General features: G+C 46.3%; 1 protein-coding gene across 2 annotated transcripts in view; it reads right to left on the bottom strand.

Annotated features, from left to right (window-relative positions):
- ASAP3 (ArfGAP with SH3 domain, ankyrin repeat and PH domain 3) overlaps positions 1–22,151 on the bottom strand; it is a 92,986-nt gene extending 70,835 nt beyond the window's left edge. The window contains exons 1-2 of one of the 2 annotated variants that reach the window (XM_070950054.1): positions 21,693–22,151; positions 866–938 (exon numbers count right to left, since the gene is read on the bottom strand). In XM_070950054.1, the coding sequence (XP_070806155.1) occupies positions 866–938; positions 21,693–21,818 (199 nt within the window). In that variant the 5' untranslated portion in view covers positions 21,819–22,151. The remainder of the gene's footprint in view (positions 1–865; positions 939–21,692) is intronic. The other variant, XM_070950055.1, reaches the window with a different exon arrangement.
- Between the last annotated feature and the right edge of the window lie 1,956 nt (positions 22,152–24,107).

Here is a 24,107-nt window from a genome sequence, read left to right as displayed (position 1 = left end):
GGGCATTTTCTTGCCAGAAACCAGAACTAAATACCAGAAACAAAAGCACACACCAAAAATCACTATCGTGTGAACTCAGGATGCTGTAAATGCAAGGTTTTACTTTAGAGATTCTGCTTGAGGGTATGAGAGTTGTAATTATTCTCCTCCTTGGTAGGGGCAGTTTTTGCTTAGGTTTTGTCAGGTGTCAGCAACCCACGGCTCTGGAGCCGCATGCGGCTCTTTCATCCCCCTGCTGTGGCTCCCTATCGGCTGAACCCACCATTGGCTGGCCCCACCCCTCACCCTCCCCTCACCCTCCCCTTCCAGTCACTCCTCACCTGGCCTGAGAGAGAGGAGAGAGAGAGAAAGAGAGAGACAGAGAAAGAGACACACAGAGAGAGATACCTGTTTCCCACAGAAAACACTGGGAGCCACAAAACCTCGGTAGGCGTGGCTGGGGTGTGTCATGTGACTGGATGGGAGTGATGTTGAATTGACCACACCCACCCAGTTTTTGTGGCTCCCGGTGTTTTCTTTTCTGGGTCCAAATGGCTCTTTTGAGTGTTTAAGGTTGCAGACCCCTGGCCTAGGTCTTGAAGATGGCTTGGATCAGTGTTTTTCAACCTTGGCAATGTTCAGATGTGTGGACTTCAACTCCCAGAATTCCCCAGCCAGCGTGGGACTCCCAGTTGAAGTCCATACACCTGAAAGCTGCCAAGGTTGAGCCACGCTGGCTTTGATGCATACAGCTTAACATACAGCTGCTTTCGAGCCTGTATCTACAAAGCCAGATGGCACATCACAAGCCCACACCCCTCCCACGGGTGATCAGCCAGATGGCCTCCTAGGCTGATGCACCAGTTGATAAAGAGCATTAACTTACTGAGCCCAGAAACATGAATCGCTTTCACATATTTTCTGATCCGCTGAAGAATGGCTTGGTCTCCATCCAAACTCTGAAATACAAAAAGGGGAAAATTGCAAAAGCTTTTAAATGTTGGGTTAATGTAGCTAATTTAAGCCCCTCTTCAAAAAAAACCCCCAAAGAACTGTACGTTACAAGTATTCACTTAACCAGTGGAGGAGTTTACACACAAAATGAAATCTTGAAGCACTCTAGCTGGTTAACCCAACAGTGTGTATCTGTCACCATCTCCTTGCCAACTTAGCAATAGCATAGCAATAGCATTTAGACTTACATACCGCTTCACGGTGCTTTACAGCCCTTTCTAAGCGGTTTACAGAGTCAGCCTATTGCCCTCAACAATCTGGGTCCTCATTTTACCCACCTCGGAAGGATGGAAGGCTGAGTCAACCTTGAGCCTGGTGAGATTCGAACTGCCAAATTGCAGGCAGCCGGCAGTCAGCAGAAGTAGCCTGCAGTACTGCGCTCTAACCACTGCGCCACCACGGCTCTTAGCAGTTTGAAAGCATGCAAATATTATAAAGGAGGTATAAACTTACATTAACCTAGCCAGGATGGTTGAATGTATGGTGACCTTGCATCAACTGCAAAAGATCAAGACCAGAAAGGGGTTCTTTTCCACCCAACTTCAACCTCTCTGGGGCCTTCTCCTTGACAATAGTAGAAAACTCGATGCTAGGCTAGTAAACATTTAAAGACAACTTTTTCACAGTATTATTTCTAACCCAACGTTGAAGTCCACAATTCTTAAAGTTGCCAAGGTTGGAGACCCCTGCTCTAAACAACAATAGGCACAACTATACAAGTGATAAGAAAAAGAGGGAAAAGGCTTGAATCAGCAAAGAGTTAATTGCAGTTTGGCAAAGCTTCAGTCATGATAACAGTACTGGAAAATACTTGAGGAGTGTAATCGTTGGCAGGAGGGATAATCATTGTTTAGGGTCAAACAAGGGATAACATTTGCAGTAATGAATAAGAGAAGACGGTTTCCCCACTGTTGGGAAAGTCAGCTTGGAAAGAGAACTTGTACGGTATCGGTTCTTCGATGGCCTCCTTTTATCCAATGAAATTTTAGCATTTTGGCTCCTGATTTTAGACTGTATTTTTATGATGACTATGATCATGATTTATCACTTATAGCTTTTATGTACACCGAGAGCTTATGTACCGAAGACAAATTCCTTATGCGTCCAATCACACTTGGCCAATAAAGAATTCTGCTCTGCTCTGCTCTGCTCTGCTCTGCTCTGCTCTGTTCTACTCTATTCTGATTTTAGACTTTGGTAGAGGTGCAGGGAAAGGGGGCGCAACGGCTCAGGAGTTAAAGATGTTGAGCTTGTCAGCTGAAAAGCTGACAGCCAGGTTCAAGTTCTGAGCATTGTGCACCCACCCCGCCCCGCCCCGCCCAGGAGTTTCCACGCGGCCTCTTTTGGATGCAGGTAAGTGCATGGCGCAAGGGAGGGCGAAAAATGGGCCTACCAGAAGTTCGGGAGGGCCAGAAACAGGCCCGTTTCTGGCCTCCAGAGGGCTTCAGGAGCCTGGGGAGGCCATTTTCGCCCTCCTGGAGGCTCGAGGAAAGCCTCCAGAGCCCAGGAAAGGCAAAAATGCCCCCACCATGGTGCAGGAGGCCAACTAGGCCACGCCCACCATGGCCATGCCCACCCAGCAACCGGGCAGAGAACCCCTTGCTAAAATTTTTGAAGCCTACCCCTGGATGTCTCCATATCATTCTTTGGCCATGATAAAGAGGCTGTTTTGCCACCGGCCTCTTCTGAAATATATTTCTACTTGCCAATCAGATCTGTAACTACTATCCATCCTTCCGGACAAAGCATTGGGTTACAGGATCTGTCCTGTCAAGTCTGCTTGCAGAATTGACCTGTGCTAGCTGCATTTTTCACCAGAGAAATCCCTGCCAGCTATCTGTTTGCATCCCTACTATTATTACCACCCTATTATTGTGGGTTTTGTTGCTGCAATTTAAAGAATAAAAAAGAAATATCGAAGCCTGGATGCCAAACACCATTTTTAATTCTTGAAGTCTGCCTAAATAAAAGCCCCACAGGAAATAAAAAACATAATAAATATAATGCATTTCAGTATGCCAGCTCGGTGTATAATTTTTTAAAGTTATAAAACTCTTCAAAATATTAGTCAGATGAGCAAAGAGGTGGCTGTGGCCAAGGGATGCAGTTGGTAAGGGGCTCCTTCATTCCCTTTTCTCTTAAAGAGGCCTCTGTTTCGTCGGGCCCTGAAAACTTATTTATTTCACCTAGCCGGGCTGGCTTGATCCCACTGTTTTGGTTAAATTTAATTGATTTTAATTGGGTTGTTTTAAATTGCGGCCAAAAATATTTAATCATTTTTAAACTGTTTTTAAATTTTGTATGTTCTGTTTTATTCTGGCTGTTCACCGCCCTGAGTCCTGCTGGAGAAGGGCGGTATACAAATTAAAACAAATAAATAAATAAATAAAATAAAGAGGCATCACCTAAACTCTAACACCAGATTAGACCAGGGGTGGCCTTCAAAAATTTTAGCAAGGGGTTCTCTGCCCAGTTGCTGGATGGGCGTGGCCTAATCAGCCGTTTTTGCCCTCCCCGGGCTCCGGAGGCTTTCCTCGGCCTTCCTGAACTTCTGGTAGGCCCGTTTTTCGCCCTCCCTGAGCCTCCGTGCGCGCCCTGTACTTACCTGCATCCAAAACGGGCTGCATGGGAACTCCTGGGAGGGGAAGGGAGGGGTAGGCGAAGTCAGCCTGGAGTGGGATTTGGGGGTTCTCCAAACTGCACAGAATCTTAGCTAGAGGTTCTCCCGAACTCCTGCAAACCCCCAGCAGCCCACCCCTGGATTAGACTTAATTTACGTTCCTCTGCACAAGCATTTACTCCAGTGTTTCTCCATGCTGGCTGGGGAATTCTGGGAGATGAAGTTCACACATTTTACAAGATGCCAAGGTGGAGAAACACCCATCTATTCCAACTAGCAGGGTCTCCAGCAAAGAAATCCTTCCCCATCTGCTGCCGATTCTCTTTTGCCTGGAGCTGAACCGCGAATTCACAGCCTGCAAAAGGTCAGAGAAGCTGTGAATTGGACCCAAGCTACCTGCGTCAGCCTCCAGTTTCTCCTGTACCTCACTTGACAGGAGTTAACCTGGGCAAGGCAGTCCCAATAGCAGAAGTTTTGGCATGCCTGATCTTGTTAGAGGAACTGCAGGAGAATCCAGGGAGGGGTGTCTCTCCCAGGTGGATCACGTGCACAACGAAGACAAGCTGTCGGTTGGGGTATTATTATCCAGCAGTGCAAGATCCATCCAGAGGAATCAGCCTGGGAGGAAGGAATCATCACTGCAACACAGTCCAAATCTTGCAATGCTTTCTATCGTTCTGTTAGGAGAGTTATATGCAGTTCTCCACTTACAAACTTTTGATTAGTACAACCATTTGAAGTTGTAATGCCAATGAACAAAAGTGACTTACAACCGAGCCTCGGACTTATGACCGAAGCACAGTGGTGAAATGTAAAATTTGTTATTACCGGTTCTGTGGGCGTGGCTTGATGGGGGGGTGGTAATGTGACTGGGTGGGCGTGGCCAACTTTTTATTTTTATTTTTAAAAGCATTTTTTCTACAACCTCTTTAGCCGAAGAGGTTGTGAAAAAAATGCTTTTAAAAGGCTCTGACAATCCCAGCTGAGTTGCGTGATCGTCAGAGGCTTTTTTTCCTTTTAAAAACATTTTTTCTACAACCTCTTCAGCTGAAGAGGTTGCAGAAAAAAATGCTTTGAAAAGCCTCTGACGATCCCAGCTGAGCCGCACAATCATCAGAGGCTTTTTTTTTTTTTTACTTTTAAAAGCATTTTTTCAGCGGAAGAAAAAATGCTTTTAAAAGTTAAAAAAAACAAACCCTGATGATCGCACGGCTCAGATGGACGGTGGGGGGAGGGCGCAGGGATTTTTGCTACCGCTTCTCCAAACCACCCGCCACCATCGCTACCAGATGGGACGATCCGGTCTGAACCGGAAGCATTTCACCCCTTCCGTAGCAGCATCCCCATGGTCACATGACCAAATTCCGGGCGCTTGGCAACCAGCATGTATTCCAGATGGCTGCAGATTCCTAGGGTCACAAACAAAGTCAATCAGGGAAACCAGATTCGCTGAATGATTCTGTGATTTAACTAAACCACTGTGGCGGAAAAAAGGTTGCACAATTGGCCACAAGTCATTTAACAAACCCCACACTTAGCAATGGAAAGTTTGGTCCCAGATGTGGTTGCAAGTCAAAGGCTACCTGGAATCTCCTTAATACTTTCAAATATCTTTTCCAATCTGGGCACGCCTGTAACTCTCTGCCTCCGTCAAGCACTCCTAAAGGGTTTCCTGACAGAACAATTAATTCCTTTCCTGACAGAACAATTAATCAGTGGAACGACTTGCCTCCAGAAGTTGTGGGTGCTCCAACACTGGAAGTTTTTAAGAAGAGATTGGACAGCCATTTGGACTACAAGACCTCCAAGGTCCCTTCCAACTCTATTCTGTTATTCTGTTTCTCCACATGCTGGCTGGGGAATTCTGGGAGCTGAAGTCCACACATCTTCAAGCTGCCAAGACTGAGACACACTGGTCCCCAACCTTGGCAACTGGCTGAGGAATTCTGGGAGTTGAAGTCCACAAGTCTTACAGTTGTTGAGGTTGGAGACCCCTGCACTGGTCTACTCGGTTGTCCTCTTTTCATGAATAATGGCTTGCACAAGTTTACAAACAAAGGGGGATAAGGTAAAACAGACTAATATAGCAAGATCAGGGGACTGCTTCTGCCTGACAGTCTTACTGTAATCATCAATGATTCGAAAGGGATCTCACTTAAATGAGAATTGGGGTGTACAGTACACGTATTTTGAGCATCTTAGGGACTTTTTCATTATTGTTTTGGATGTTCCTGCCCACAGAAAACAAGCCAAACAGCTGGCCTCATGATCTATTGCAGTGGAGAATCTCTGGGCACCCATCCCCAGACAAATGACTCAGCCCAGGAGGGACATCAGCTCCGCAGCTGGAGATGTCCTTACAAAACCCTCTTCTATTCAATTCTATTAGACCTAGTGATCTCTCTGTGCAAGGATCCCATTTACACTTTGCTTTCCAGAAGAGGCCTTGAACCCGTTCGAAATGGACTTTGCCAGGCGGCAAGAATCACAGTAAGCTTCAAAAATAGGGTCTGTCTATTGCATAATGGACACTAGTCAGTCAATGGGTCCATTCTCCATCTTCTCATCTCAATACAGCGAGTACCAGTTAGTACAGCATACAAGCCGCCAATTGGCAAGGAAACCTGGCCCAAGAATGACAGCAATGTAATCTAAATTTAGGAGGAGCGTAATACATGCTCACAAATAAACAAAAGGAAATCCTTGGGGAGCAAGACAGAGACTGGCACAGGCTACTCAACAGTGGGCAGTCTGGGTAGCTGCCATGCCAAGGAGCCCATAAACGGAAATAAGGTCAATCCAGGATTATAAACCTCAGCTCCTTTCCAAGAATTATGAGATGCCAAGAATTTAGTATGCCATCTACACGCTGTCCAGTCACTGGTTTTTCACCTCCAGGAATTTGAATCATTACAAGGAAAAGCAAACAGAGAAACTGCACTTTCAGGCTGATTCAAAATATACCACCTTACTCAACTTGGCAATGTATCTCTAGAGTCATTTTGATGGCAGGCACCAGCTAGAAATTGAGAGGCTGTGAGTTCCCAGACACATTTCCTCACAGGAAGTAGTTGTTGTTAGTTATGAAGTCGTGTCCGACCCATCACGACCCCATGGACAATGTTCCTCCAGGCCTTCCTGTCCTCTACCATCCTCTGGAGTCCATTTAAACTCACACCGAGTGCTTCAGTGACTCCATCCAGACACATCGTTCTCTGCTGTCCTCCTCTTCTTTTGCCCTCAATCTTTCCCAGCATTAGGCTTTTCTTCAGTGAATCCTTCCTTTTCATTAGGTGGCCAAAGTATTTGAGTTTCATCTTCAGGATCTGGCCTTCTAAAGAGCAGTCAGGGTTGATCTCCTCTAGGACTGACCGGTTTGATCGCCTTGCAGTCCAAGGGACTCGCAGGGGTCTTCTCCAGCACCAGAGTTCAAAGGCTTCAGTTCTTTGGCGCTCAGCCTTTCTTATGGTCCAACTTTCACAGCCATACTCTTCACAGGAAGAGTTAAGGCATAGATGGAATTCTCCTTCAACCCTCAGCAAGCACCCGCTTTTCTCCAAAAACTCCAGATTCCCCAAATGTTGAGATCAGGTACAACTTAAATTAAATTGAATTAATTAAACTATTTCTCAATGTGCCTAGGAATTGGCATCTGGACATTTCATGCAAATTGGGGCCTCTTTTGGGAGTCCTTCATTTTGTCTTTGGTGGGAACGGAGACTGCCGTAAAAGTGGCTCTTTTACATTTGCTTTTACCACCATTGCTACCCTGTTTAAAAAAACAGCTAATGACTATACAATACTTTGGATCAAAGGAACACAAGGATGTGGACAGCTGCCCAAGAGAAGAAAGGAAAGAGATTCAAATAGAGTCTGACGATTGCTAGTAAAACTTGATAGCCCAGAAAGTTATGAGATCTCCTAACTTTATTGCTGGGGGAAGGAGGGACACGGAGAGAGAGAGAGAGAGAGAGACCTGGTAAATTTCCTAAACACTCTTCAGTCTTGGAATGTACAACCGTCTAGGATAAAAGCCTCACCTCCAAACAAATCTAAGTTTAACATCACTAAGTCAATAGAAATTGCTTGCTTTTTTTTTTTTTAAAGTTCTAGTTCCTGCATTAAGTCATTCTGCAAAAGTGGATTTCCAAGAGGGATCCAAGTTAGATTAATGTCCCTCAATGTTTTTTTTTTCATTTATTGATCATTTTTACAATTAGAGTCAAACAGCTTCCATCAGAGACGTCTAACCTTAGCAGCTTTAAGATCTGTGGATTTCAACTCCCAGAATGGCTGGCTGGGTAATTCTGGTAAATTGAAGTCCACAGAACTTAAAAGCAGCCAAAGTCGGATACCTCCAGCCTACACTATAGAGCTATTGCATGGATCAAACTATTAGAAAGCACAGCCTACATTAGAAGTCTTGATGACCTATAAGCACCATACAACAGCCATATCAAATTGATCCAGTGGTGGGATTCAAATAATTTCAACAACCGGTTCTCTGTCCTAATGACAGGTTGGGTGGGCGTGGCCATAGTGGGCATGGCCAGGGGGTGTAACAGGCAGCACTCGGCCTCCTGAACCCCCTGGGAGCAAAAATGGGCTATGGGGGACATACCGCACCCCACACCCCATTTTGGGCCTAGTAGGCCTCCCTGCAGCCTTCAGGGAGCAAAAACAGGCAGTATACAGGTCGTCAATGGAAGGCAGGTTGGTAGCCATTGTTTTTTCTACAGTTCTAACTATCCTCTGAAGTCTGTGTCTGTCTTGTTGGGTTGCAGAACCTAACAAGATGAATAGGAGCTTTCATGATAAACAGAAATTATACCTCCTCCTTCTAATCAAATCAATTCTTTATTATGGCTATCAGGCTAACAGGAACAAAAAATAAATAAAAAAGAAAAAAAGAAAAAAACGGAAGACGCGTAAGGGAAGGAAAATTAATGCAGATTTTCCAGCTCCAAGCAGAGATGCAGAATACGGACAGAAATGCAAAACTGTGCAACCGCAAAGGACCCGACTGAACAATGTTCAGGCAGGAGGGAAAAAAGAACAAAGTCACATGCTTTGCCAAGAATTCTCTCCTGGTACATAATGTTAGTACACGGGCAGTGTTTGTAGTACATTGAGAGCTGCCCAGAGTTGTGCTGGACTCCAGCGGTGCCAAAATAAAATTAAATAAATGTTCATTCAGAATGCCAAATGCCTGCTAAGCTTGCAGAAATTGTGGACTCTAACCAAGCCAAAGCAAAATGTCTATGGAGGTTCTGAGTCATCCAGGTCATGGTTGCCCCAAAGGTGCTTTTTCAAGAGGCAATGTTGCGGTCCACCGGGCGGCCTGCGGAGCTGGCAGCAGAGTCGGACAGTGAGGAGGGTGGAGAGGAACATGGGCCAGTCCTGAAGTCTGGGGAAGGCTCAGATGAGGGCTCTGCGTCAGAGGCAGAGATGGGGCCAGCGCCATCTGGGAGGTATGTGCTGCCTCCGGAGCCTCCAGAGTCTGACAGCAGAGAGGCAGAGGAACAGGGGGAGCCTGTTCCCAGTACACACATGCGCAGAGCTGCCAGAAGGCAAGAACAGTTAAGACAATAGGGGCAACTCGGGAGTAAGGCTTGGAGATGATTGGCCCCTCCCATAAGACATAAAGGTGGAGCAAAGGGACATGAGCCTTTGCAGGAAGCAACTTTGTTCGTTCTGATCTGTTTAAACTCTGAAGCTTCGTTTTGACTTTGTGCTCCGTTTGGTCTTGCAAAGCCAATTGGCAATTAGGTCTTTGGCAGCGTGTCAAGGGAGATAAAGGTGGGTGCTTATCAGCCTTATCCCAAAGGACTGTGGCAGACTTCTGTCGGACTATTCAAAAACTGCTTGGGACTATTCAAAAACTACTTGGGACTCATTACGGGCTATGAATGAACATAATTCACAGCCATTGAAATAAAAAGATGGTTTTTGGGACTAAGTGTATGATTGTTACTGTCTCAGGAAGCCTTGGTCAGAACAGGCAACTGGACTTTTTTTGTTTTTCTTTGAAGACGTTTCACTTCTCATCCAAGAAGCTTCTTCAGCTCTGACTGGATGGTGGGGAATGGAAGGATTTAAACTTCTTGCAGACAGCTGGTCATTTGCATCTTTTTAGCGAGTCTTTAAGGCCAGTCAGAGCTGAAGAAACTTCTTGGATGAGGAGCAAAACATCTTCCAAGAAAAACCAGAAAGTTGCCTCTTGAAAAAGCACCTTTGGGACAGCCAAAGCAAAGAAATCCCTCTGTGTTTTCCCTTTGCTTCAAACTGCCCCCTCCCCCTTGAAAAAAAATTAATTGCTTTTTGGTGCAGGAGAGATGGTAATAAACAGCCTTTGCCCAGTCTCCTGTGTGTAGATTCAACCATCTACACACACAGAATCCTATTTCCAAACCAGAGACAGCGGGGTAAGACAATGGAGAGAAGGATGATTAATTCACGGCACAGCCAAGCATTAAAAACTTGAGAGAATCTGTGTTGCAAACTTCATACAAATCTAAATCACATGATGATTTAGAGCAGAGGGTCCCCAACCCAACCAAGTGGTCTGTGGACCAGCACTGGTTGTGGCATACCCCCAACCGGACAATGCAAACAAGCGAAGCCCCATCTCCAGAATACAGGCAGCATGCAAAACCATGGTCCCACCAGTCTGTGGAAAAAACCTCTCACCACAGAACTGGTCCCTGGTGCCCAGAAGGTTGGGGGCCACTGATTTAGCAACTTGCTTTTTCAGTGTTTATTTACTAATTTGCAATTCCTGAAGTATCCAGAAACTGTGGTATTAAAAAGTGGAAACTTTCTTTTCAAAGACCCAGAGGGTGTAAGACATTGGATCAGTTTAACCACCACTGAGTAATTAAATAAAAACACACAAATCCTAGAAAATCCCAGGTCATCTGGTATCTTGCAAAACTATTGCTCTCTATGGCATTGGGTGACAGAACAAATATTTATCCCAAAAGTCAGTAGGTTTATCTGGCCCCAGGACAGGTAGATTAAGGGCACCCTCTCAATGCCAAATATGGAGACTCTGAGCCTTTAAAAAGCTTTGTTCTAAATGCTGAACAATTATAAAAGAATGTGAAATAGATTTAGTTGCTTCCTTTTTTCCTTAGCTCAAGCTTCTGATTTCCTCAGCTTACCATTTCCGACTCCTTTTCTGTGTTCTGCAAAATGCTGCATACTTTAAAATGGAACAGTGCAATTAGGATGCATATATGTGGCAAAGTCTGTGATATAAGATGTTTGATATGACTATTTTTATTCACATAGTACTGCATAAGGCAGGGGTGTCAAACTTGATTCTGTTGAGGGCCACATCAGGGTTGTGTTTGACCTTGGTGGGCCAGAGTGGGCATGGTCAGGGTGGGCGTGGCCAGTTTGACGCGTATCAGGGGCGCCTGCGGTGGCACAAATTATCTGCCAGCGAAAAAAGGCTCCCAATCGCCATTTTCAGCTGGGATGGCCTCCTGCAACCCTTTGCCAGTGAAAATGGAGCTTGGAAGGCACCTTAGGAGAGTAAAGTACCCTGACTAGGTGGCTCAGTGGCTAAGACACTGAGCTTGTCGATCAGAAAGGTCAGCAGTTTGGCGGTTCAAATCCCTAGTACAGGTCTCCTGCATGAGTAGGGGGTTGGACTAGATGGCCTCCAAGGTCCCTTCCAAGTTTGTTACTGTTACTGTTACACCCATAATTTATTCAGAGTAGAGTAGAGTAGAGTAGACTTGGGAGGGGAGGGGAGAGGACAGGACAGGACATAATAGAATTTATTATTGGCCAAGTATGATAGGATACACAAGGAATTTGTCTCCGGTGCATAGCTTGTGTTCCTACAAGAGATGGAAACAAGCTTGTGTCTGTAATCGGATAACAAGAAGGATAACCAACAGGGTGATGTGAGAGGATTACATTGGATTTTGATTGGAGGTTTAAGAATTCTCAATCCCTAAATTGGCTTTTCCCAAACTGCTGCTTAAATCAATGAGTTTCAGTTAGAGGTACTCTCCTGAGCAGGCATATACTTGCAATCTGTGGAAAATCGGCACTGTGATCCAGAGGAATCCCGGTTCACAAGAGGTTAACTTAAATTCTTGCCAAGAGCCTTATGATTTACAGTTTTGGTGGTTAGACAGGATAGATTAGAGAAAGAAGAGCCTTGATAGTACAGGGGTTTAGTGCACCCTGTTATTAACACAGCTGCCTGCAATTTCTGCTGGTTCGAATCTCTCCAAGGCTCAAGGTTGACTCAGCCTTCCATCCTTTCTAAGGTAGGTGAAATGAGGACCCAGTTTGTGGGGGCAATAAGCTGACTTTGTATAAAATATACAAAAGAATGAAGGCTATTGCTTAACGCATTGTAAGCCGCCCTGAGTCTCCGGAGAAGGGCGGCATATAAATCAAATTAAAAAAAAAAAAAAAGAGTTATGTTCTAACCAGAGATAAGAGATAAATTTATAATAGTAGCTATAACTTTCTGTAAAGGAAATCAGAAATGACTTCGTTGAATTTATTTTTCTACGGTAGTTTTACTTTTTTTTTCTTTTCCTGAAGGCCTACAAGGCATGTCACAATTTATGAGCACCCCTAATTTTTGGAAATTGAAAGTTGAAAAATTGAGACACCCAAGCAAGCAATGCAGTTTTTACCATGCTTTTACCATGATTGTTAATTGAATCACTGCAGTCATTAAGAAACTCACTCGGTCGCTAAGCAAATCCAGCTTTCCCCATTGACTTTGCTTGTTGGAAGTCAACTGGAAAGGTCTTATGTGACAATCATATGATTCCTGGACGCATTCTAAGTATCTGCCAGTTGCCAAATGCCCGAATTTTAATCACATGACCGCAGAGATGCTACAGGCTTAAGTATGAGGACCAGTTGTAAGTCACTTTTTTCAGTGCTGTTGTAACTTTGATCTCTGAATAAATTGTCGTAAATCAAGGACTGCCTCCGTGTGTGTGTATGGGTAGATGAATAAATTCTTACCGGAAGCAATTTGTCCTCCTGGTTAGAAAGATTAATGATATACAGCAGGGGTATCAAATTCAAGGCTCATGGGCCAGATCCGGCCAGGGGTGAAATGCTCCTGGTTTGGACCGGATCACTTGATCCGGTAGAGATGGCGGTGGGTGGTTCGGAGAACCGGTAGCAAAAATTCCTGCCCCCCCCCCATGCCCAGCTGAGCCGCACAATCATCAGAGGCTTTTTTAAAAAAAAATTAAAAGCATTTTTTCTACAACCTCTTCGGCTGAAAAAATGTTTTTAAAAGGAAAAAAAAGCCTCTGACGATCAGGCAACTCAGCTGGGATCGTCAGAGGCTTTTAAAAGCATTTTTTTACAACCTCTTCGGTCTGTGGAAAAAATGGTTTTAAAAGTAAAAAAAAAAAAAAAAGTTGACCACGCCCACTCAGTCACGTTTCCCACCACCACCAAGCCCTCAATGTAGCCCTCAATGAAATCGAGTTTAATACTCCTGATATACAGCCTTCCTTTTTATTCCATGGGGTGTAACAAACTAAGCCCTTTGACAGATGGAAGAGTGCCATTCTATCAATTAACCCAAAGACAGAGTCCAGCAGCAGCAACTCCTGAAATTCAACCGCAGCTGTGACTGTTTCTAACACCAGAAGGAAAAGGCAATTAGTTCTTCCACCAGCCTCTTCCAGCTCTAGCCTAAACTTAATGCACATAATTTAAAATAAACATTTGCAGCAAGAAAGCTGCCAGCGCATGTCAAGATACTGCCACAATTTCAAACAGACCGGATGTTTAGCGCTCAATTATTGCTGGAATGAAAAAGGAGAAGGGGAAAATGCCATAGGGACCGTTTATCGAAGATGCCAAAACAGATGTTTCAAATTAAATCAAGGATTAAATGCTTGAGCAGATTTATTGATTACACTCGTATTCTACTTTTTCTTTTAGGAGCTCCAAGGGAGAAGGAAGTCCGTGATGCTGCCATTTCCCTATTTTTTTTCCCCTTCCAAACAAACTCCCTAATCTCAGGTCCACTTGGATAAAAGGAATTTAGATCCAATTCTGACGCATTCTCCCCGTCTCCCCCCAAGCAACACTCAGCTGGGGTGAGGAAAGTGACTTTATCCATGAAATTTTGTTCAAAGGCGAAGGTAAATACTGACATTCTCACCAATGCAATGCAACTGTTTTGCATTCATTAAGTGGTCAAGAAGTAACAGAATAATAGAATGGGAAGGGACCTTGGAGGTCTGCTAGTCTAACCCTCTGCTCAAGCAGGAAACCCCACCTATACCAATTCCAGACAGATGGCTGTCCAGTCTCTTCTTAAAAACCTCCAGTGATGGAGCACCCACAACTTCTGAAGGCAAAGCCTGTTCCACTGGTTAATTGTTCTCACTGTTAGGAAGTTTCTCCTTAATTCTAGGTAGGTTCACTCCACCTAGTTTGCCCCCAGTTTGGACCGGTTCTATAGAACCAGTAGTAAAACTGGTAGGAGGCTCCACCCACCAACCCCGACGTCATCAGGAAGCTTCTGCGCATGCTCATGGCCCCGTTGCAAACTGGTAGTAAAGGTAAGTAGAACCCACCCCTGGTTCACTCCTTGATTAGTTTTCATCCATTTTTCCCCCTTGTCTTTGCCTTCTGGTGCTTTGGAAAATAGGTTGACTCCCTCTTCTTTGTGGCAGCCCTTCAAATATCGGAACACTGCTACCGGTATCATGTCACCCCCTAGTCCTTCTTTTCATTAGTCTAGTGGCACACGTGCCACAGGTGGCACATAGAGCATTGTGGGCACACGAGCATTGCCCTAGCTCAGCTCCAGCATGCATGCGCGCGCCGGCCAGCTAATTTTCAGGCCTTTTGGGCCTACCAGAAGTCGGGAAACGGGCTATTTTTGGCCTCGGGAGGGCCTCCGGGGGGTGGGGAAGGAATACAGAATTTTCACCCTCCCCAGGTTCCTAGAAAGCCTCTGGAACCTGGGGAAGGTGAAAAATGGGCCTACCGGGCCCACCGTGGCATCACGTGCCAAAAGAGGAGGGATCATGGGGAGTCGCGCGTGCATGTGTGGAGGGTGGGGCGCATTGAATTATGGGTGTGGGCACACACACACGCGCGACCTCCTCACACTCCCCCCACTTTTGGCACGTGACGGCAAAAAGGTTAGTCATCACTGGATTAGACCAAGGGTGTTAAACTCAAGACCCGCGGGCTAGATTCGGCCTGTAGGGTGCTTAGATCTGGCTCATGGGGCCACCCTGGAAACAGCAAAGGACCGGCCTGCAGTGCCTCTGCACAAACGGATCTCGGGAGTCCATTTTCACTGGCAGAGCACTCGGGCCACCACATGCACCCCAGCCCCTCCCGCCCAGGTCAAACTCAAGCCTGATGCGACCCTCAACGAAATCGAATTTGACACCCCTAGGCTAGACATATCCAATTCCTGCAATCATTCTTCGTATGTTTTAGCCTCCGGGGTGGATAATGGCCTTGCCTTCCATTACACAGCCTTCTCAATCTGTCTGCAATCTCCCTGCCTTCTCTCTTTGCACTCCATGCCAGAGCAGTACACGCCAAGGGAATTCCTCCCACAAGAACCTTGGTAGTACAGTGGTCTAAGGCACCCTGTTATTAAGCTGGTTATTAAGACCAGCTGCCTGCAATTACTACAGGTTCGAATCTCGCCAAGGCTCAAGGTTGACTCAGCCTTCCATCCTTTCTAAGGTGGGTAAATTGAGGGCCGAGTTTGTGGGGGCAATAAGCTGACTTTGTATAAATATACAAAAGGATGAAGGCTATTGCTGAGCACATTGTAAGCCGCCCTGAGTCTCCGGAGAAGGGCGGCATATGAATCAAATTAAAAAAAAAAAAAGGCCTTTTCAGACTGACAAATAGCAGCAGCCAGGGAGGCTGTAGAGTGGCAGACGCATCCTAGGGCAGACCCACATTTCCCGTTTATCCCAAAGGAAGGCACCACCCACCCTCCCCATTCTTGGAAGGCCAATCTGTATGAAGTTATCCTCAATCCGCCCTCAACTTTGGGCCACTCTCTCGCAGCCCAATCTACTTGGCAGGTTTGTTATTATGGGAAAAGCAAGAGGAGGAAGGAGTATTAGATAACGGTACTTTCCCCACCTTGATTTATTAAGACAATAAAAGATGGCATATAAATAAACTTCTATTGCAAATAAACTTCTGCACCATTTGGTTTGCCTGCTTCAATTCAGTCCTGTATAAGCAAAGCTTGCCACTCCAATGGGCCAGTCTGCCTGTGATGGGAACGTCTCCTCCTCCTCCACAATATCATTGATGAGACAAATGCGACATGGAGACATTTGGGGGTTTGTTTTAACAAAGTCAGAGCACTTTCTTTTCCAGCCCATAAAAAGAGAAAACGGTAAAACTGTGGCGTCTTTGTCTTTCTTTCTCTTCTTTCCTTCTCTTTCTCTTTTTCTCTCTCTTTCTCTTTTTCTCTCTCTTTCTCTTTCTCTTCCCTCTCAACTATCCATCCGCCTCCATCCAGTCCACAAGGGGTAAAACAGACAATTCCACCCACCAGAGACCATAGTAAACCCTCTCCATACAGAATATCAAGCAGAGGTGGGTTTCAGCAGGTTCTGACCAGTTCTGGAGAACCGGTAGTGGAAATTTTCAGTAGTTCGGAGAACCAATAAATACCACCTCTGGCTGGCTCCGCCCCCATCTATTCTCTGCCTCCCGAGTCCCCGCTGATCGGGAGGAAATGGGGATTTTGCAGTAACCTTCCCCTGGAGTGGGGAGGGAATGGAGATTTTGCAGTAACCTTCCCCTGCCACGCCCACTAAGCCACGCCCACAGAACCGGTAGTAAAAAAAATTGAATCCCACTACTGATATCAAGCCATCGGTAGGGTGAAAGCCAGACAAAAAGGTTGAAATCTGGAAACGGATTTATCAAGGCAACTTCATTTCCACGTCATTTACGCACAGCAGATAAGTAGCCAAGGTTGCAGAAGAGAAAAACCCTTGTAGTTTTTTTTTTAAAAAAAGCAACTACAGGTAGTCCTTGACTTACAACAGTTCATTTAGTGACCGTTGAAACGACGCTGCAAAAAGTGACTTTTGATGATTTTTTTCACATGACCATTGCAGCATCCCCATGGTCACATGGTCAAAATTCAGACACTTGGCCGCTGACTCATATTTATGACGGTTGCAGTGTCCCTGAGTCATGTCATCACTTTTTGCGACCTTCTGACAAGCAAAGTCAAGGGGAAACCCAAATTCACTTAACAACCCTGTTACTAACTTAACAACTGCAGTGATTCGCTTAACAACCTTCCTGGCATGAAAGGTCATACAATGGGACAAAACTCACTTAACAAATGTCTCGCTTAGCAACAGAAATTTTGGGTTCAATTGTGATTGTAAGTCAAGGACTACCTGGGACAATACCATCACCAGTCCAACCAGCTACTAAATTCAAAAATGCCAACAAAAGAAATATGATAGAAATTCTCAACCAGCTGGAGAAAATGATAAAGAGCCCTCTTTTGCAGAGAGAGAAAAATGTCCAAGAAATGGGAATTCAGCATCCTATAAGCTGCAAGAGAATTGAAGGAAGAAATAATATGAACTTTATAGTAAGGAAACAAATAAATCATCTCCTCCATTGGGTCTAAGAAGCTTCCTCAATGCTGTTATGTGCTACGCAGACAAAGAAAACCTACAATTGCTAACTTGTTGGAAATAGAAGAATGGAAAGATGAGAGGTAAGGAGAACAGACTGGATCAAATCAATTACAGGACTTCCCTTAACAAAGTACAAGCTGCAGCTGGGAATAACTCAAGTGGCAATTGAACTCTCATCCATGCTGCTACCAGGAGTCAAATTTGATTCATTGGAATCTGCCTGATTATGACATCACTTCTTCCACCAACCTACCATACATAATTATGCCCTGGTGAGCCTTACTTTCTCCCTTGTCCCTGTGATATGACCCTTTTCTCACCTCCAAGCTAGCAGTGGATTTTCAATATTCTTACCACCGGTTCACCCCATGCGTGCATGCTTGCTTTGCGCACGTGTGCCCCTTCTGCACGTGCCCAGCCTTCCACGCATGTGCTCGCGCATCTTCCCTGCATGCGCCTCGAAAATGTGCCTAAATAGGACGGCATAGAGCCCGGGGAAGTGGGCGGGCCCACCCGCGATCTCCGCTACCAATTTGCCCGAACTGGTACAAACCGGCTGAATGCCACCTCTGCTCCAAGCCATTCGTGAAACTCCCTTAAGCTTAAGAGTCATCTTCCGGCGAGATGGGCAGCAAACGAATTTAATATATTTAATGAACCTAGTGTTACAACTGTACTTTGCCCTCAATTCTATCATCACCCAATGGTAGCTTCAAATGTGCATAAAATCACTTAAGCCTGTCACCCATTACCTTGGAGGGAGTTCAGGTGACCTCAGGGAATTGGGAACAGAGAAAGGAAGGGGGCAAATAATATTTCCATTTGGAATAGCAAATGGAATAGATACTGGTGGTGTCTGCAGTGGATTTGATCCACGAGGGAGGGAGGGGAGAGATATGTCAAAAGGGTTTTGTGGTTCCCAGTGTTTTTTAACAACTGGTTCTCTGCCCTAATGACTGGCTGGGTAGGCATGGCTAGGGGGGTCATGTGACTGGTGGAAGTGAATGACATTGAATTGGCCACGCCCACCCAGGTTTTGTGGCTCCCGGTGTTTTCTTTTCTGTGGGAAATGGATCCAAATGGCTCTTTGAGTGCTTAAAGTTGCGGACCCCTGGTCTAGTGGTTAAGGCAGTGATGGAATTCAGCCGGTTCGGGCCAGTTCAAGCGAACCGTTATTTAAATTGCTGGCTGGTCCTGCCCCTCCCCTCCTCACCCCTTCCAGGAGTCCCCCTCGCACCCCGTGTTTGCTCCCAGGTGGCTGCACGGAGGCCTACTAGGCCCAAAATGGGGCATGGTGGGAGCGGCACGTTCCCCCCCCCCCACGGTCTGTTTTTGCTCCCAGGGTGGTACAGGAGGCTAAGTGCTGCCTGTCACACACCCCTGGCCATGCCCACCATGGCCACACCCACCTAGCCGGTCATTGGGCAGAGAACCGGTTGTTAAATTATTTGAATCCCACCACTGGGTTAAGGTACCAGACTAGAAAGCAGGAGACCCTGAGTTCAAGTCCCACCTTAGCCATGAAAGCCAGCTGGGTGACTTTGGGTCAGTCATTCTCCCTCAGCCCAACCCACCTCACAGGGCTGTTGTTGTGGGGAAAAGTAAGAGGAGGAAGGTGTGTTGGATACGTTTCCCACTTTGAGTTATTTGTAAAAACAAACAAAATAAAATAAACGCAGTGGGTGACCCAAGCCTGACTCTCCATTTGTGGGTCTTTTGCACTCTTCCCCTCAGACTTATTTCACTTCCACAAAGGAGAATTGGAAAAATTTGGAAAAAGCTAAATTCTACGACAACGCGCTATCCCCATATAAAGAACTTGTGACTAGATTACCACAAGTATTTAGCTACAGGTAACTAAGTAAGACCTAACAGGCTACAAACCATTTTAAAAGCCCACGGCCTGGTCTACAAACAGCAAAACAAACTACATCACTAGTTTGCAGTGTGAGGTGTAAATCCTGCAAGACAGATGAACTGCCCACACACCTTTCCCAGGTTTCCTAGTTTGGCCCCAGCAGTGGTGGGATTCAAATAATTTAACAACCGGTTCTCTGCCCTAATGATTTCTTCCAACAACCAGTTCACCAAACTGCTCAGAAAGTTAACAACCAGTTCTCCCGAAGTGGTGCGAATCGGATGAATCCCACCACTGGGCCACAGGCAGGTCTGAGTTTCCTGACATCCAATTTCTATAAAGCTGAGCGTTAAAGAGGGCCTCGAGTCAAAATACGTTGCAATGACAGCAACCAGATTTATTTTTTTAGCCAAGTCTTTCCCAGCAAAGTAACTTGGGAGCTGTGGAGCTTAAAATCTAATGAGCTTAGAAGGGGATATTAGAGGAAGAAAAACTGCTTTAATATGCTTCATAGATTTAAAAAAAAAAAAAAAAAAAAAAGTACACAGAGTGGAGTTGTCCAACCTTGGCATCTTTAAACCTGGTGGGGAATTCTGGGAGTTGAATTCTACAAGCCTTAAAAGTTGCCAATGTTGGACGCCTCTAGCGTGGAGCTTTCTCCCCTACATTTCAGCTTCATCTTGCCTGACTAGGTGGCTCAAGTGGCTAAGCCACTGAGCTTGTCGATCAGAAAGGTCGGGAATTTGAATCCCTAGTACAGGTCTCCTGCGTGAGCAGGGGGTTGGACTAGATGACCTCCAAGGCAGTGGTGAAATCCAAATTGTTTTACTACGGGCTTGGTGGGCGTGGCAGGGGAAGAATACTGCAAAATCTCCATCCCCACCCCACTCTGGGACCAGCCAGAGGTGGCATTTGCCAGTTCTCTGAACTACTCAAAATTTCCGCTACCGGTTCTCCAGAACCTGTCAGAACCTGCTGGATTTCACCCCTGCTCCAAGGTCCTTCTAACTCTGTTACTGTTACAATCTTCTCAGTTATTTGTCCTCAGAAAGGGGAATCCAACCTCCCTTAACTCAGTTGTGATGACTTGCAGCTGGGACAAGTGCTGTGTGGGGGGGGGGGGTTCTATTACACCCCATGCAAAGCAGGATTTCTGCCTTCCAGGTCTGAAGCTTTTCCCTTTAGAGCTGGACTTGGGATGAAAGACATTGAAAAGTTGTTGGGGGGGGGTGGGGGGGGTAAGAGGTTTAAGACAGCTAAAAAAGTATATCAAAGGCCGTGGAACATGGTTGGTAAGAACTTCGCTCCTCTTTAACTTGGTGGGATTCCTCCCGCTTTCCCTCCCTAGAGAAAGCTGCCCCACGGTGAACTTAACCAACGTTCTGGAATTAAGCTAATGTTCCAGGTTTGCACGACAGCACTGAAGCGGGCACATAAACCAGCTAAACGGAATGGGGGCTCAGTCAACCCACTAGGCTTAAGTTGTGGCTTAGATCATTTATAGCTCGAGAAGGCGAGCGGTTAGTCTCTTCCCCCAAGTATACTTTTTATTATTATTATTATTATCATCATCATCATTATTATTTACTTTATTCATTAAACATGAAATTCAAGTCAACTGAACATTCAAAAATGCATCACAAATACCACTGACTGGTGCTAATGGTTGATACGGGTTGCTGCCAGCGTCCTAGGTACCAACCAAGTACCTTCTTAAGATGTACGATGTTCCAAGTACTGCTTATATTATATGGTGGCTCAGCAGACTGATAGCATTGTGATTAACACCAGCTATCTGCAGTTACTGTAAGTTCGAATCTCGCCAGGCTCAAGGTTGACTCAGCCTTCCATCCTTTCTAAGGGAGGTAAAATGAGGACCCAGTTTGTGGGGGCAATAAGCTGACTTTGTATAAATATACAAAAGGATGAAGGCTATTGCTTAACGCATTCTAAGCCACCCTGAGTCTCTGGAGAAGGGCGGCATATAAATCAAATTAAAAATAAATAATAATAACAACAACAACAACAACAACAACAATAATAATAATAATAATAATAATAATAATAATAATAATAATAATAATAATAATAATAATTTTGCACGCTCAGTTGACTGAGTTTCATGTTTAATGAATAAAGTAAATAATAATAATAATTAATAATTTTCCAGTTACGGTAAGCGGCAGCGTGCTAAAACGCCGAATTAGCGCAAGGCGGCCCCAGAACTGCTCACCTGCAAATACCTGCCCCGCTGAAAACAAAGGGAAGGTGGCTTCCTTCCGGGTAAACAGGCTGGGGCATAAAACACCGCAGCGGGTCAGGTGCGCCCCATCCATCGCCAGCAGAGCGCCGCGTCCCCCTTCCCGGCGCAAAATTGAAAGTTGTTTTTTTTTTTTTTTTTTTTTTGCAAACCAGAGAAAGTGAACTTTAGAGAAAGTGAACTTTCTCTCCTGCCTCGACCGGCCGGAGCTTCTTCTGGGGAAGCGAGCAGCCTCTCTTCTTCCCCCCCCCCCCACACTTCTCTCGCGTCTGTCTCCCCCACCCCAGGACTCACCTCTTCCAGCGCCCCCACCGCGCCCCGGCACTTGTGCATCTTGGCGGCGAAGCCGGACGCCAGCGGCGAGCTGAGATCCTCCGAAGTGACGGCCACGAACTCCGAGACGCTGAGCTGTTCGGGCATGTTGGGAAGAAGGGAGAGCGGTCGCCTGGGCGATCGGAGGAGGAGGAGGAGGAGGAGGTGCTGCGCCCCGAAGGAAAGAAAGAAAGAAAGAAAGAAAGAAAAAGGAGGCGGGCGGGGAGGAGAAAGTCCCCCAAGGTTGGGGAAGGGGCGAAGCCACCAGTGCCTGCAAGGAGTCGGTGGGCTTTTGCTTGGGAGCTTGGCGCGAGGAGCGTTGCAAAAAAAAAAAAGGGTACGAAGCCCCCCTTCCCTGTCTGGGTCTGAGCAATTGAGGAGACCCCCCCCCCCAGCGGATGGGCGTCGCTTCACATCCCTCGGTCGGGCTGGCTCGGCTCTGCTCCGCTCCGCTCTGCTCCGGTGTGCAAATGGACTCGAGGCGCCTTCAAGCGCCTTTGGAAGTTGACTCCCCCACCCCTCCCCTCTCCCCTCCCCTCCCTCCTTCGGAAGACTTTCCTAAGCGGTCACGTGGGCAGATTGTTACGCCGCCGGAGCCGGAGAGCGCAAGTTTTTTTGGACCCCCGCCCGTTAAAGGCGAAGCGCCTCCAGTTTCCTTATATGCCCTTTTCTCTCTTTTACTCTTCCACCCCCCCCCCCCCACACACTCCACGTCTTTCATGCCCTACCTGGAATCGATCCTCTCTCTCAAAACAGCCGCGAAGGAACTTCCAGCTGTTTGCAAAACTGGGTTTGTTTATTTATTGGTTCGATTTATATGCCGCCCTTCTCCGGAGACTCTGGGCGGCTTACAATGCGTTAAGCAACAGCCGACATACTTTTTGTATATACCTGCTAAGTAGGGCTTTGCCCCCCCCCCTCCAAAGCGGTGTTCTTTTTTATACAAAGTCAGTTTATTGCCCCCACAATCCGGGTCCTCATTTTACTTACCTCGGAAGGATGGAAGGCTGAGTCAACCTTCAGCCTGGTGGGATTTGAACTCGCAGTAATTCCAGGCAGCTGGTGTTACTTAACAGCGCTTTAGTCTGCTGCGCCACCAAGGCTCTTTCCACTTTGAAAATCCCAAAGGTGCTTTTTTTTTTTTTTCTTCCCAAGAGGCAACTGGTAGGGTTGCAGGGGTGAAATCCAGCAGGTTCTGACAACGGGTTCTGGAAGAACCGGTAGGGGAAATTTTGAGAACTGGCAAAATACCACCTCTGGCTGGTCCCAGGAGTGGGGAGGGAATGGGGATTTTGCAGTATCCTTCCCCCAGGGGTGGCGTGGGAATGGGGATTTTGCAGCATTCTCCCTCCAGGAGTGGGGAGGGAATGGGGATTTTGCAGTATCCTTCCTCCAGGAGTGGGGAGGGAATGGGGATGTTGCAGTATCCTTCCTCCAGGAGTGGGGAGGGAATGGGGATTTTGCAGTATCCTTCCCCCAGGAGTGGGTTGGGAATGGGGATTTTGCAGTATCCTTCCCCCAGGAGTGGGGAGGGAATGGGGATTTTGCAGTATCCTTCCTCCAGGAGTGGGGAGGGAATGGGGATTTTGCAGTATCCTTCCCCCAGGAGTGGGGAGGGAGTGGAGATTTTGCAGTATCCTTCCCCCAGGAGTGGGTTGGGAATGGGGATTTTGCAGTATCCTTCCCCCAGGAGTGGGTTGGGAATGGGGATTTTGCAGTATCCTTCCCCCAGGAGTGGGGAAGGAATGGGGATTTTGCACTATCCTTCTGCCACACCCACCAAGCCAAGCCCACAGAACCAGGAGTAAAAAAATTTGGATTTCCCCACTGGTCAGTTGCCTCTGGAAAAAAAGCACCTTTGGGACAATCATGACCTGGATGACTGAGAATCTCCATAGACTTAATTCCACTTTGAAAGGCATCTTGAAAAGCGTGGGAAAAGCAGGGAGGGGGGTGGGAGAGCTTGAAAGGGAAAGCTTCGAGGCTTTCACTTCCTCGGAGCCAATCTTGCATGGGGGGGAGAAGGCCTGCACGATGGTTGGGTCAGAGTAATCCACCCAGCAATGGGTGGGTGAGATCACTATAGCAGGTAGTCCTCGACTTACGACCACAATGGAGCCCACCGTTTTATGTTGCACAGTGAAAAAAATTTGCTCAGTGTGTTTTGCCCCGTTTTACGACTTTTCTTGCCACGGCTGTTAAGTGAACCGTTTCAGTTGTTAAATGAGTAACACGGTTGTTAAAGTTTTTCTCCATTGACTTTGCCTGTCAGAAAGTTTGCAAAAGGGGCCCCGGGGATGCTGCAATCGTCATAAATGTGAGTCAGCTATCAAGTATCCGAATGTAAATGTCAAGTGAACCCCATGGGGATGCTGCAATCGTCATAAGTGTGAAAAG

This window comes from Pituophis catenifer, unplaced genomic scaffold, assembly GCF_029215685.1.
Source record: "Pituophis catenifer annectens isolate HBS135680 unplaced genomic scaffold, rPitCat1.0.hap2 SCAF_9, whole genome shotgun sequence".
Taxonomy (NCBI): domain Eukaryota; kingdom Metazoa; phylum Chordata; class Lepidosauria; order Squamata; family Colubridae; genus Pituophis; species Pituophis catenifer.
Note: the sequence above shows the minus strand (reverse complement) of the source record. Positions and strands in the feature narration are given on the sequence as shown.